Source organism: Lagopus muta, chromosome 8 (assembly GCF_023343835.1).
Source record: "Lagopus muta isolate bLagMut1 chromosome 8, bLagMut1 primary, whole genome shotgun sequence".
Lineage (NCBI taxonomy): Eukaryota > Metazoa > Chordata > Aves > Galliformes > Phasianidae > Lagopus > Lagopus muta.
Window position 1 is genome coordinate 10,817,042 of NC_064440.1, and position 14,209 is coordinate 10,831,250.

Sequence of the window (14,209 nt, forward strand, 5' to 3'; positions counted from 1 at the left end):
GTGGGAACTGTTACACCAAGATCTGACGGAACCAGAGAGCTTGGTGAAATTATAAACTTCAGCAGTGTTATAAAAGATGTCAAACTTTCCTATGTTTCAGGGTATAAAACAGCCCTTTACAGCCTGTGTTTAAAAGAAACATTTTCTCTATCCTCTGCCATGCTTCTGGGCACTTGTAATGGCACACAGATGCCAACTGTATGAGGTATTTTCTTCAGAACTGCCTGGCACAGGCTTGTGTTGGATGTGGGGCCACTGAACACATGAATAGCCTAACTGATTAAATTATCAATCTGCTTCTCTGCGATTGTTCCTTGGAGGCTACTGTCACATACCAGCTCTTAGAAGATTCTGGCTCGCTCTCTAGGAATATCTGAATGTCTTATGTTCTGTGGATGTGACTCTTCCAGTATAGATTAACGTGTTAACCCCTGTCCCCTCTTTGCAAAGATGTATGTATAAGCTCATCCTAGGCTGCAGAATTACTAAGCAAAAGGGCTCTAAACAATATTTTAAAAGCACTGTTCCATCTCTCTATGGGAATGTTTTGTAGTTTAATTCTTTTTATTATTATTATTATTATTATTATTATTATTCTTTTGAAGTAGCTTGCTGGACTTCTGAAATTGAGGATTTTTTTCCTAATTTAAGTAAACTTCCAGTGAGATCCAGCCCCTCCCACTCAATTTTCCTCAAGTTGCCAGGAGCAACCAGGGTGTTTTCTAACTCACCATGGTGATTGTTAATGAGGCTCTTGTGTACAGACTTAATTCTACTGAGTTGGCAGATCCTAAACTCTTGCTATTAGCTCTGATACACTTTGACATATTGCACAGGGAAATGTGGGTTGCTAAAGAGTTAAATATTTGCTAGTGCTGTATGTGGAGATAATAAAACTCCAAAACTCCAGCTTGTCTTCTTTTTATCGTTACAAACAAGGATCCTGCAGAGCATTTTCTTGAGCTCTTGATGGCAGGGGCTTCTAAAGGGCTAGATTTCTCCTACTGATTACTGTGGCATAAATACAGAGCAGAGTCACCAGCTCTAGCTGGTTGCTTTGGCTTTATGATGAAGTATGGAATTTGTCCTGAGTTTGTGAAGGCTTTTAGTAGCTTTTTGTCTGTTTTATCTTAAACTTTTTCCTGTGTATTAAGCATTTATATCTCGAGCTTTTCAACTGATAGCCAAAGGTTTTAACAGGCTGGTTCAAATTCTGCTTTTTCGCTGGTATAAACCTGAAGCAATGCCACTGGAGTGTATTTGTCACTCTTGCCTGGATTTAATTAGGGATGCATAATTGAGACCAGTGGTATTTCTGTATCATTGCTGCTTTCAGTCTGAGTTGACTTACTGGCGTTGCTCTGACTTACAGCTGTGCACACTTTGGCCCAGTGTTATTTGGGGACAGGCTTTGTGAAATGGGAGAAATGTGGAATGCACAACTGGAATCAATCTGGCCCCCTGACAGCCTGCTTGGAGTGCAGCGTAGGATCCATGGCCCGTCTCCTCCTCCCAGCAGGAGCGATGAGCTGAAGTTAGTGGTGTGGCAACAGCATGAATGTGGTATGAGAGGAGAATCAAATCCTTTATTTCCAACCTCATGAAAGTATCCCCGCTGCCTTTCTTCCAACAGTGCTCTCCTTGGCCAGATCTGCCTTATCAAATGAACAGTGCTCCATCTCCAAGCTACAACAGTTCTCCAAACAGCTTCAACCTTGGAGATGGGTATGTAACAAATAAATGCTTTATCTTTTCTGTTGATATGGTAGCCTTTGGGTATGTTTCATGTATCCAGGCATTTCATATCCTGGAAGAGTTCAAGAGGCACTTTAGCTTCTGAGCACCCTTCCTAAAAAGGGAGAGAGATTTTTCACGAAGATTTTAAGACCTTGCAGGCAAAAGTTCCCCGTAATGCAGAGGCCTGTTTATGATGTGTGTGCCCACTGCTTGTGTGATGGCTGGGAAGCGAACATCAGAGAACCACCGGGGCAATTCCTGCCATGAATTTCCTCTCTTACTTTTCTGTGGAGATCAGGAAACACACTACGCACTGTTCCAGCAATTCCTACTATCTTCCAACAATAGTGTGAGGGGCATTCAGCATCTCTTCAGAGCTGGTATTACTCCCTTTTTATCTTTAGATGGTATGCTGCATTCCCAATTGAATGGGATTTCAAGAAGCTGTATGGAGAAACAAAACAACCTGAATTCTAAGAAACCATTCAAGGATGAAGGATAAAAAGGAGACGTTTCATAATTAATCCATTAATACTGCCATCAAAAATATGCAAGATTATTGTTGATGGCTGAAATACACAGCAATGAACCTCATTATCTCTGAGTCATCTCTGCAACACATTTTCCCTTAGTACTTTGGTGTAGCCCTTTCCATTCCTCCTCCAGGACTCTTCAACCTTGTTAGATTCCCACATGAGTTGTTAATTAATTGATGTCGTGCCACAGATTTTCAATGAGCAACTTCAACCTATGGATAAAGATGAGCACTGAAATGGCAGAAAGCAGTGTTAGCAGAGAGAACTCTTGAGCATTTTTTAGCCAGTGGTAGATTATTAATCCTGTGGGAAAATGCTCGGATTGGATATTAGGAAAAATTTCTTCTCTGAAAGAGTGGTGAAGTATTGGAACAGGCGGCCCAGAGTTGGAGTTCCTGGAGGTGTTCAAGAAAAGGGTAGATGTGGCACTGAGGATTTAGTGGGCATGGGTGATGAGTTGATGGCTGGACTAGATGATCTGAATGGCCTTTTTTAACCTTTATGATTCTATGAAAATCATATAAATATTTTAAGAAATATTAGAAATGTGTTTTTGTCTAATACAGTTAACTTGCAGCTTACTATGTTTAAAATAACACCAGGGCTGAATTAGAAGGCCCTTTATTATTCAAATTTACTAAGAATTGCTATTAGACAATGTTAGAGGGTTTCTTGCTCATAGAATGGTTGAGTTCAGCCTTGCTGGTGTGTCACAACTTGCATAATTAGATGGCGTCACATTATTTAGTCACTTGTATGGAATACCTTGAATGAGATTGCTGAACTGATGTTTTTCTCTCAGTGTTGAGTAGGAGCTCAACTGAGCAACAGAAAGCTCAAGCAGATATTCAATCAGTTCTTGTTTGTCCTTGGATTTTGGGCACCTTTTTAAAAATCTGATAGAGGTTAAAGCTAAGTTGGTATGTAACTTGTAACAGTTGAACCAAATAGAGGAGGGGGAGGAGGTTGGGCACTGCAATGCAAAATTTAAAATAATGTTTTTGTTTTTTTTTTTCTCTTCCAACTTCATACAATTTTTTTTAGCAACAGTTCTCCAACCCACCAAGTGGAGCTCCTGCCTCCCAGCAATGATGTAAGTATTTGAGATCATGTTAATGTGGTGCTTTTCTTTTTTAGGACACTGGTGAACACAGTTCATTTCAAGACCTTCTTATTCTTTTTGCAATGTAGCATCTCCTTCCTTCTGCTTCTATTCAAGATGCCCAGCAGTGGCTTCATCGTAATAGGTTCTCTCCATTCTGTAGACTCTTCTCAAGTTTTTCGGGTGAGTTTAAATAATCTAATTATTTTGTCTTTATTCTCTCTTATAAGTCCAGCTCATGCTCCCTATCAATAGCGTCTGCTGCTGGCCGGTGTTGGTGGATTCATTGATGTGATCCAATATACTTGTTCTTTTGTTCTTAAATTGCTTAGCATTTGGTAAAACATACATTGTAGAAATAGAAGTTGGAAGGGACTTCTTGAGTTCTTTAGCTTGAAGGAAGTCCAGTTAGATCAAATTGCTTAGGGCCATGTGTAGTTGCATTCCTGGTATCTCCAAGGCTGGGCAATCCATGATTTAGACTAGATATCAGGAAGAAATTCTGTACTGTGAGGGTTGGTGAGACACTGGAACAGGTTGCCCAGTGAGGCTGTGGATGCCCCCTCCCTGGAAGCATTCAAGGCCAGGCTGGATGGGGCTGTGAGCAACCTGGTCTAGAGGGAGGTGTCCCTGCTTATAGCAGGTGGTTGGAACTAGATGATCTTAAAAGTCCCTTCCAACTTAAACCATTCCATGATTCTGTGATCCGTATAATCTCTTCAAGTACTTGATTAATCTCATAGTGAAAAAAATTCCCTTTTACCTGATCTGTATTTTTTCCGTCTTCCAACTTCCATGTGCTGTCTCATGCCCTGTCAGTCTGGCTCCATCTTTGCTGTACCCTTCCATTAGGTAGTTGTACACAGCAGTAAGATGGTGGAATGGGGTAGTATCAAAGACAGTGAAGCCTTGAGAGGCCTTTCTCTGAAGCAGTCTGGTGAATGTAGCAGTCAAAAAAAATTGAGACATTTAATGAAGCTTGGTTCTGTATTGGCTTGAATATCTTCCTGTGGACCACTGCTCTTTTGATGGCTTCTTGCACTCTATTTCTCAGTGATTGATCTGTAGTGTACAACTGTCTGAATCTGCAGCCTCTCCAATCTGTCTAGTTTAACTTTGTGGATTCCCTTCCCTCTCCTGTTGCCCATACATGCAATTTGGAAGCTAAGATTTGCTTAACTTCTGAAAAAAAAATCAATTTGAAATATGTAGGTGCTGACTTACTGAAGATGTCCAAAGAAGATTTTGTTCAAATCTGTGGGCCTGCTGATGGAATTCGGCTGTTTAATGCCATCAAAGGAAGGTTTGTACTTCTTCCTTCCTACTTTCCTTGTTATGGCAGCACCAATTGATATATTTCTGTTGATAATTGTAAGTTAATCCTAGAGCTGTAGCACTTAGACCTCCTTTTAACACCTCAAAAGATAGTTTTAAAGGCTGGAGATGACAATGGTATTCAAATCCAAGCAGAGATCAGAAATGCTATCAAACTCTCACCCGAGTTAAAAATGAAGCAATATAATGTGGATCTCCAGTGGTTTATTTGCTGTCAGCTGATAGTTTGCATCTACTTCATAGGCAACGCAGCCTATAATACTCCATCTGGCATATCAGTCACATATAACAAACGAACAAAAAAAATAAATCAAATTACTCTAAAATTTAATTTAAATGGCAACAACATCTTAAATTCTTCATCTGGTCAGAATTTAAATCAGTAAAGAAGGGTTTGATGAACTGCTTTGCAAATGATGAGTACTGTTTATTCTTATCCATCCCTGAAGGAGGTTAAGGTGCTCTGCAGTCTGCCACCACCTCCCAAAGGGCCTTTACCAGACCTCCTGCATCATTTAGCCACCAGAATCAAGGCTGTTCTTCTTAGTTGGTTATTTATGCACAGTCTGGATGATTCTATCTTTCAGTGTTTGGGGCTGAGTGGAACAATTTTAGATCTTAGTAACTCATTACTATCTTTTAATAATCCATAGAAATGTAAGGCCCAAGATGACAATTTATGTCTGTCAAGAACCAGAGCAAAACAGATCCCATCTCCACCAAAAACGAGAGAATGGAGATGGCAGTCTTTGTGGTAAGCTTTTATGTATGGATTTTGTTTTCTGAAAAGACTGCTTTCTGCCTGAGCTCTGTTGCATGGTACAGTTTGGGTTCCTATGTGTTTAAAGAGGCCCCATTTATCCTAGTTTTGATACTGTTAGGTTATAACATCTAATAAAATAATACTTCTATGAAACATCTCATAATGTAGTTTTCTACTTATCAGAAGCTTAAAATATCAAAATTTAAAAGTAGATTATCCAACAATACTAACATCCCTGTAAGATTGTTATTTTTTTGTGCCCTATGATACATGTTTTCATTAGTCCCTGTGATTTTCTCTGGACAAATTTGACATGGGTCTTATTTGCCTGATGAACCCAAATATTAAGTATTCTACAAATCATCAAGTGGCTTATTTTGATCATCTTTGAATATACTAAGCTTGCTTACTTGCTGTCAGGATTTGAACCTTGATCTTAAACCCTTTTGGTTGTTGATATTGAACATCTTGGTGTTACCTGTAATTACTACTCTATAATTACTCTATAATTACTTTAACTTGTTGCAGTATATCATGCAATCTTCTTGGAAGAGCTGACCACCTTGGAATTAATGGAGAAGATTGCAAACTTGTACAGCATTTCTCCACAGCAGATAAATCGAATCTATCGTCAGGGACCCACAGGGATCCATGTATTAGTGAGCAATGAGGTAAGTGTTTAAAGCAAACTATCAGAGCTGTAACAGCTGTCTGACTTCTTGAAGTAAGAATGAGCTTTTAAATTATGGAATGAATTTTGGAGGAAACTTTGCAAGATCATCAATCCCAGAAAGTTAAAACAAGTAACTTATATCATTCATGCATAACTTTGACTTGGGTGTGATTTTAAAGTTTTTGTGTTACAGAACATGCATTTCCTTTTCATTTTGGCTGCTTAAACAAATTCCTAAATGAAGATCTGAAGTGAGATCCTTTAGAAATGAATAGGAAAGTTTTCTGGAGAAGACAAGTTTGCAAATCTTTAGGGCAATTAATCTTACATCTTGGCCAGTCATTAGAGCCAAGTAATGACCGACTGACTACTGGGTCAGAGTTAGCGCTGTGTAAATGCACACTATGATTTCATGAACCTCTGCTAACTGCTTGTGTCCCATTATATGATGGCTTAATTTAGTCCATTCCATTAACTTGTAGGTTAATAGCGAGTTGCCCTTCTTCCTCTTTTTCCCCCCCTTAAATGACTTGCTTATTAATGCACCAGAATCACTTAGGGAGCTTCATATGTAAGAAACATTTTTAAAACAAATGAAGCAGAGCATAGGTCTCAACAGGAGCCTAAAATGAAGGACGTATTGCTTATTCCTGAAGGCTCCTTGCTATTTCAGCCTGATTAAATCTGAAACCTTAATGCTTTATGGACGTGAAGTGCTTGAAGGCAACGTTAGGTAGGGGAATTGCCTGAACTAGCTTGGGTATAAGACTCTAACTATTTACTTAAGTCAATTATTAATAATGGCTATTGCTTTATTTTTGTGAGGGTTTTTTTTTTTTCCTTGTTCTGGTAGTGTAGTGGCAAGAGTGAGGCGCTGTATGAATGTACTTCATGCATCATTAGATGCAGGCACACAGACTCGCCAGTGAAGTTTGATTTGCAGGAGCAGGTGAAGAGGGTGTTTATTGTGAGAACTTGCAGCTGGAAAATGCTCTACTCTATATACTGAATATTGTTTAGTAGTTAGGAGAAAGATTTTGAATAAAGCTGGATTTTCTGGCTGATCTTAGAGAGGTTCTGATCACCTCCATCAACCACTGAGTCACAGCATTTCTAGCTACTGTCTGGTCAGAATAACTGGTTGGACACTTCTGAAATGATTTCATATTAGCAACATTTCTTTACTCAGCAAGGAGCATATTTCTCAGGGCTGGACATCTCTAGGTATTATCCCAGAGCCTAATGTAAACACAACTGAGTTTTATGGTTCTGCTGAATGTGTACATGTATACACACACCTGTGTGTATGTGTGTATTACACTTGCTGGCTTTTAGGAGAGGGCCTGTCTTCAGACTGAAATGTTGTAGCATCACGTAAAGATCATGTCCCTTAGCAGACTTAATAGATTTGCTGGTGTGTTGAAAGAAATTACAGCACCAGGAGCTGCAAATAGGATGGGTAGAATGCTGAACCAGCCAGATCAGTTCCAAGCAAGGCACCTCAATGAAAGTTTCTCTTAAGCACACTAGCAGCTGCAAGGACCTCATGTAATCACTCATGTACTTCTAATAATCTGTGGACAGGATTACTGAGAAATATATAGACACCAGGTTTTGTTCAATAATTTTTCCTTAAAGTTAGTATCGACACTGAAAGAGACTTGAATTAAATGGCTAAAAATATTTTTTCTTCTCCCTTCAGATGGTGCAAAACTTCCAGGATGAATCTTGTTTCGTTATCAGCACATTAAAAGGTAACTATTGGTGCTCTTATTCCATGTTTCTGAAGATATTTTTTCTGTTCAGTGGAACTAAACTTTTTCACAAACTCAGTGCTGGTGTCCTGAAGAGGAAACTAATGTAATTTTTGAAGGAGGTCAAGAAGTTGCATCAGTTTACTGATAGACTGATATGTATTTTCCTTTGTTACACTGTTAAAGATTTCCATAATTCCACCAACACCTCTGACATAAATGAGCAGAAAGTCTTAAAGCAAAGAGGAATGCTAGTATGTTATTGTTCTTTTTTTTTAAATGTAAATGATGTAAATGCTTTGACCTAGATGTTCAGCATTGAATGTTGTGAATGGATTGTGGAACAAGAATGCAAACTAGTGAAAACTAAGAAAATCTGGAGTTATTCATCCGTGTTGTTTTCTAAAATCGATGAAAAAATACTTTGCATTTTCTTTGTTACAGCTGAAAGCAATGATGGCTACCACATCATTTTAAAATGACCCTGCTGCACAGAAAGACTTTGACAGCCTAAAATTTAGTGCCTCACTGAGATTGCTACAACCTAGACTGGAAACATGAAGAACCTTCTGGATAAAATGCTCCTATGAACTAAGAATTACCAAACAGCTTAAGGAAAACCTTACTTTTGCAGATATTCTTTTTTTCTTTTTTTTTTTTTTCTTTGTTTTGAACCTGAAGTTGAGAACACTCTCAAAGCTTGTACATGTTTCTTCCTCCCTCCCTTCCTCTACGGTCCTAAAAACTGAGGTTTCTGCATATTGCTTAGAAACATCTGCCTTGTACTAAAGGGAAAGATAAACAAAAAAACATTCTCTAGACCCCTCGTGGTTGGGTGAATTGATTTATTTACAGTTCTGAATGTGGCTTGTTTTTGTTTTGTTTTTATTTTGTCTTTCACCACACACCCCATTGCAGATGAGCATAGGCTCCCTGGAGATCCTCTTTTACTCTTTGAGGTGGAAGGCTTGGGGCTTAATCCTGCATCAGACTGAGCAGTGCAGAGAATAGAATTGATTCCCAGTCCCTACTCAGAGTGTCAATCCTGGAAGCTTGCAATTAGCTGCTTTCCACCTGTAGATATGCTTAAAGTCCAGAGACCTTGGTCTGGCCTGATAGAGCTTCTTTAACACCCATCCAACAGAACAGCTTTGCGGGGTTCGACGGGGAATATATAACCTGAGGCGAGCAGTTCAGTACTGTATTCTATCTTGAGCTTTAAAATAGACTCCTTGAATTGAGTGTATGAGGATTTACCAAGGAAATGTTTTGAATGTTGAAAGCTACAGAGCTGTTGACAAATTCATACCATGGTTTATTCCACGCTACAAAACATTAATTAACTGCTATCTTTAACTGTAACTGGGATTAGATTTTTTGATCCTAGTGAGTAGTTAGGAGGAGAAAATTAGTACAGTATGTAAAACAGTGTTTAGATTGAGTGTGGGTAATGGATCATCTTAGTTGCTGCTTCTTGTATTCTTGTTTTTTCACTCGTCTCCTGTTTCAAATATTCTCAACTATTCTCAACCCCACCCTCTCGTGGTCTTTTGGGAAACCATCCAGGCTCCATGTAGCTAAAAAAAGTGGCTTCCACTGATGTCCAAAGGCAAACTGAATCACACCCTTCTTGCATGGAGGGAGTCTTTTGGTTTTTTGGCTGGCAATTAATAAGCTGTCTCCCAAACCAAATGGCCATCTAGCATCAAACTGATCCACTTGAATCTTTCATTTCACCTGGGTTGCAAGCTGAAATACCAAAAACTTTCCTGGCATGGAATTTTTTTTATTTTTTATTTTTTTTTATTGAGAAATAATCAGTTGAAAAACGCTAAATAAAATGTTCTAGCGTTTTGAAATGGAAATATTTAATTAAATCCATTTGACCCTTAATGCAGCATGGGTTTCAGCTACTGTTGCAGACCTCAGAAATTACCATTCAAGTGCCTTGAGCGCCATGTCTCCCTTGGGGTTGAGCTCTTTGGCTGGATGTCAGATCCCATGATGTGCTTACTGCGGGTTCATCAAAGGGAGAATGCGTCACGAAGGCTGGAGGGGTGCCCGGGAGCTCAGCCTTCTGGGAGAGAGGGGGACGAGCAGCCTGTGAATTACAGCTCCCAGCTGACACTGGAGGAATTCGAACAGACACGGATGGATATTTTTTTCTGACAGAATTCAAATTTTCCCTACAGAAATAAAGAGCAAAATACTGAGAAGAGCAACAGTTTTTTTTCATTAAAAACATCAAGTTTTGTGCAAAAACAACCACCCATCCCTACCAGTTTCTTTACACCAAAAATAATACTAGAATAGAAAACTATGTTACAATGGGAAAAGCTTCAGCCAACTTCCCTAATTGCATGCTTAGGCACGATCTTGCACAACTGGCTGTCCCGATGCTCCATGAATTGTAGCATTTATCTGAAGTGACTCTCAGGCTTTGGGACATGGCAATTCCGCCCCTTGAAGTATGTAAAGGAAGTTGAGGCTGCTTTGTTAAGGACCAGGCAGTGTAGGTGAGGAGATTGCAAGTGGGTTCATGGAGTGAGGTGTGGCCAAACAGTGGCTGGGGGAGTCTTTGGGGGAAGAAATGCCCTTTCAGAAGCTGGAAAACATCATCTTTCTGAGAGAAAGCTGAGGCCACGTGAAACTTGACCCTTGCGTTGAAGTGAAACTGCAGCTGCAGGGGAGCCCATGTGTGACCAAAACTTTTATTTCTGATGAAACACTGGAACAGGCTTCTTAGAGAGGTGGTTGTTTCCCTATCCCTGTGAATGGACGTTTGGACAATACCCTCAATAACACACTTTAGCTTTTGACTAGCCTGCAGTGGGCAAGCAGTTGGATTAGGTGATCTTCGAAGGTCCTTTTCAAGTCTACTCCTTCTGTCTTTCTTCTGTTCCTTTCTGTCTTCTCACCCTGATTGGGCAGTTCTTGCTGGCCTTTGTGTCACTTAAGCAGGCAGGAGTTTTGTCCCAAGGTGAGCCACAGTGGAAGGTGGACCCCTTCCCTCTCAGCTACCCTCCCAGCTCAAAACTCCCCTAAAGAGGGAGGGCAGTTTTGTTTCTTCCTGTATGCACTTGCTGCCAAGTGATGTAGGTTCTGCAGAGCTACATCTGTGTTTCCTTCATCTATCCCTTTTCTGTCACTGCTCTGAGGAAAGTACATAAATGATAGAAGTTGTGGTTATTGACTGGACTAAATGATGTTGTGGATGTTCCTTATTCTGTCACCAGGTGCTGCAGCCTGCTCTGCATGCCACGACATACATGCCATTGTGTACCAGGGCTGTTGCCTCGTTTCTTTTCTGGAAGATGCTTCAGAAGATTGGCTATGTTTTTTCATGCTTTCTTGTAATATTGGCCCAGTACTGTATATCTGGCATAGCTGCTTGTGTATACAACTCAGAGAGGTGAATCTGACCTGATGAGAGTGATTTAAAAGGCTCGTTGGAGTTGGTAGGAAGAGTGTAGTCAGTAGCTGATTCACTTGCACATGATGGCCCTGAAATTCTGGGGACATGGCAATACTGAAACACAGCAGTGCAAAGGAAGGACAGAGACAGCGTTTCTCTCAAAGTTAGGAACTAAGGACTGTTCACTTATGTTTGAAGAGTATAACTTGTTCTTAGTTATTTTAGAAACAAGTCTTGCTACAAGGAAGTATATGCAGAAGTCCTAATGCTATTTCAGTAGCACTTGATTAATTCTGAATGCAAATAACTCTGTTAGGGCGTCGTTACATTTAGATTCTTTAAATCAAATAATTTTATACTGATGTAAGGACAAATTTGACAATGTATCTTCTTGTCCTTTCCACACTGTAAGAAGGTATTCCAGAGTAAACAATTACATAGAATAGGAATACTGTCTTACTAGGTGGGCTCTACTGTTTTTATCTATGTTAGCTTATTTGTTAAGCTGTGTAACTAATGTGTATGTAAGGCTTATGCTTACTTGACAGAGTTGAACCTAGTCCTTGCTGAGCTTTTGTCCCAACAGAAACTTGGAGGCTTGTATTCCTGTAGCATACACACCGATAAAGGTCTAGACACCACTAGCTCGGTCATTTAGAAGAATGACAAGTTATTTCTACTTGTTGCATCTCGGGGTGTTAAGAAAACCTTCTCTTCAAGAATAAAAGAAGCACAAATAATTAATCTGGGCTAAATGTCTAAATTCGACATAGTCTAAAGGTATGGGAGATAAGTTGCTTTCCCTGCGACTAATGGGGTTTTGCATTTACACTGCTTTTAAGTGCAGTCTTTTTTATTTTTTTTCAGCCCCTAATTCTTTGTTCAAAAGTAGGAATTGAAACCTCCCGCTCAAAGTAATTTAAGTGAGACTTTTTTAGCTCAGGAGACGCTTATCAGCTCTGGGTGGTACAAGTTTTAACAAGTAGTGTGATGTCCCAGCCTGTCCATTTCTCAGTGGGCTCTCCTTTAACATAAGCCTATGAGTAAAAGTGGGCCTGCTGGGGATGAAAGGATAGAAGAATAGCTGAATTGAATAAAATATAAAAAATAATTCAATTTAGAAAATACTGAAGTTTCATCAGCTTGGTGTGAGATGTACTGAACTGAACTTTCAGGATTTGCAGGTGGTAAAAAGATCCTTGCAGTTGAGATGTTCTGAACGGCACTCTCCTTATAGTGTAACATATACATATTTATGCATATAGACATATACACATACATGCTGTATTGTTTCACACATATCTGTCCTGAGTACTTGTGTCCTTTAAGTGGTACTCTACTTTGTTTAACTGCAGTTCAATGTAAAGAGCTCTCGTTGATCAAGCTTCGAAGTCCAGTCATTTTTGGGTAGAAAAAGTCTACAATAGAAGCTCTGGGTGATTTGGGCGTGGAACACTTGGAGTTATGTAAATTTTATGAATTTCTGCAATATAAATTCCAAGCCTTGGTGAAGATGAGTACGTTCTTGAGCTAACACTGCAGCTTTATATTACAGCTTCTGAAAATTAGTTAAGGATAAATTGTTGGCCCAATGCTTTTAAGTTAGTAAGAGTTACTCCCTAAGCAGAACAGCTGTACAGTGACTTTCCTACCTTGACGTTATATTGCTTAAGCATTGGCTGTATTTCTAGCAACTGCCTGGTGGATGACTGGGACAGTTCTTTTTGTCTCTGTTCTCGTTTTTTGACTGTTCTCAGAAAAATAGTTGTATTCAGACTGTGGCTTGCCTTTCTCCTTCAGTTATGAAATGGTTTTACCCTATGCTAGTAGTGCACATATTTTCTTAAGATTATAACCTGCTTGACAGCACAGGGTACTGCTCCAAGTGGGGAGTGTGCATTTGGTGTCAATCATTGCTCCTGTGGGTGAATGTCAGAAGGCAGACTGGAGATGTATTTCAGTATCTTTGCCTTTGTTTAAAAATAGGTTAAGCTGGTACCTAATTTTCTGTGCATTTCTGATTTGTACCTTTTTTTTTTTTTCTTTGCTATTCCTCAAAATACTTCTGCTCTGTGTGGGGAGAGCAGGTAAGCAGCCGGTGTGCCTATTTTTTTTCTTTAAGTAGCCTGCTGTTTTCCCAGTTTGCTTGGGGCAAGTGTTTGTCTTTCATAGGGCTATGGGAGTTACTTCTTGTCACTGACAATGCAGCCATTGGAGATGGGCGATGCTGACCCCAAAGTTGGCGTGATGGGTGAGGGCAAATAGAGGAGGATGGGTTGGAGGCTGAGGCGTACCAGTTGTGAGTAAATACTGCCACACTTTTTGTCTTATAGTTTGTTTGGTTTTTTTGTACATGAATTAAAAAAAAAAAAAGCATATTTTGCACTGGCTATTGTACTGTTGTGCAGAAGAAATCTGTATCTAGAATCTGTGCTCCAGTCAAAATGCAAATAAACCTGTTTGTAAGAAGCCTGTGTTTCGTTTCTGCTTTGCTTGGTGTGGATGTGTGCGGGAGAGCCATGCGTTGCAGCCATGTGGTGCTGAGTGCCCTCTCAAGATCAACAGGAGAGAAGTCTGAACAGTGCTGGGGAAAGAGGGTTGACCATAGCAAAATGTCCTGCAGCCATCTCTTCTTGTTGGGACTGGCTTCATTTCTCAGTGATACAATGCAGAAACAAGATTGTGTATAATCTGTGAGGCCTGCTTGATGCAGACACTGGGAGGAAGCATACAAGAAAAAGACCTCCTTGGGAACACGCCTAGAAGCTGTGGTTATGACTGGACGGGAGCTGAAAAGAGCTGGTCGTGGGTGAGGAGAGCTATGGTCCAAGAGTAGAGCTCCTAAGCCAAAGCTGTGGCTTAATCTCATATAAATCCTCAACAGCAAGCAAACA

The 14,209-nt window shown here is 39.9% G+C and overlaps 1 protein-coding gene across 1 annotated transcript in view; it reads left to right on the forward strand.

Moving 5' to 3' along the window:
• The window catches only part of TFCP2L1 (transcription factor CP2 like 1), a 33,834-nt gene extending 20,105 nt beyond the window's left edge, over positions 1-13,729 (forward strand). Inside the window, exons 8-15 of the mRNA XM_048952915.1 lie at positions 1,634-1,725; positions 3,318-3,366; positions 3,465-3,558; positions 4,588-4,678; positions 5,364-5,464; positions 6,002-6,144; positions 7,849-7,900; positions 8,345-13,729. Of these exons, the coding sequence (XP_048808872.1) occupies positions 1,634-1,725; positions 3,318-3,366; positions 3,465-3,558; positions 4,588-4,678; positions 5,364-5,464; positions 6,002-6,144; positions 7,849-7,900; positions 8,345-8,382 (660 nt within the window). The 3' untranslated portion in view covers positions 8,383-13,729. The remainder of the gene's footprint in view (positions 1-1,633; positions 1,726-3,317; positions 3,367-3,464; positions 3,559-4,587; positions 4,679-5,363; positions 5,465-6,001; positions 6,145-7,848; positions 7,901-8,344) is intronic.
• Positions 13,730-14,209: the final 480 nt, after the last annotated feature.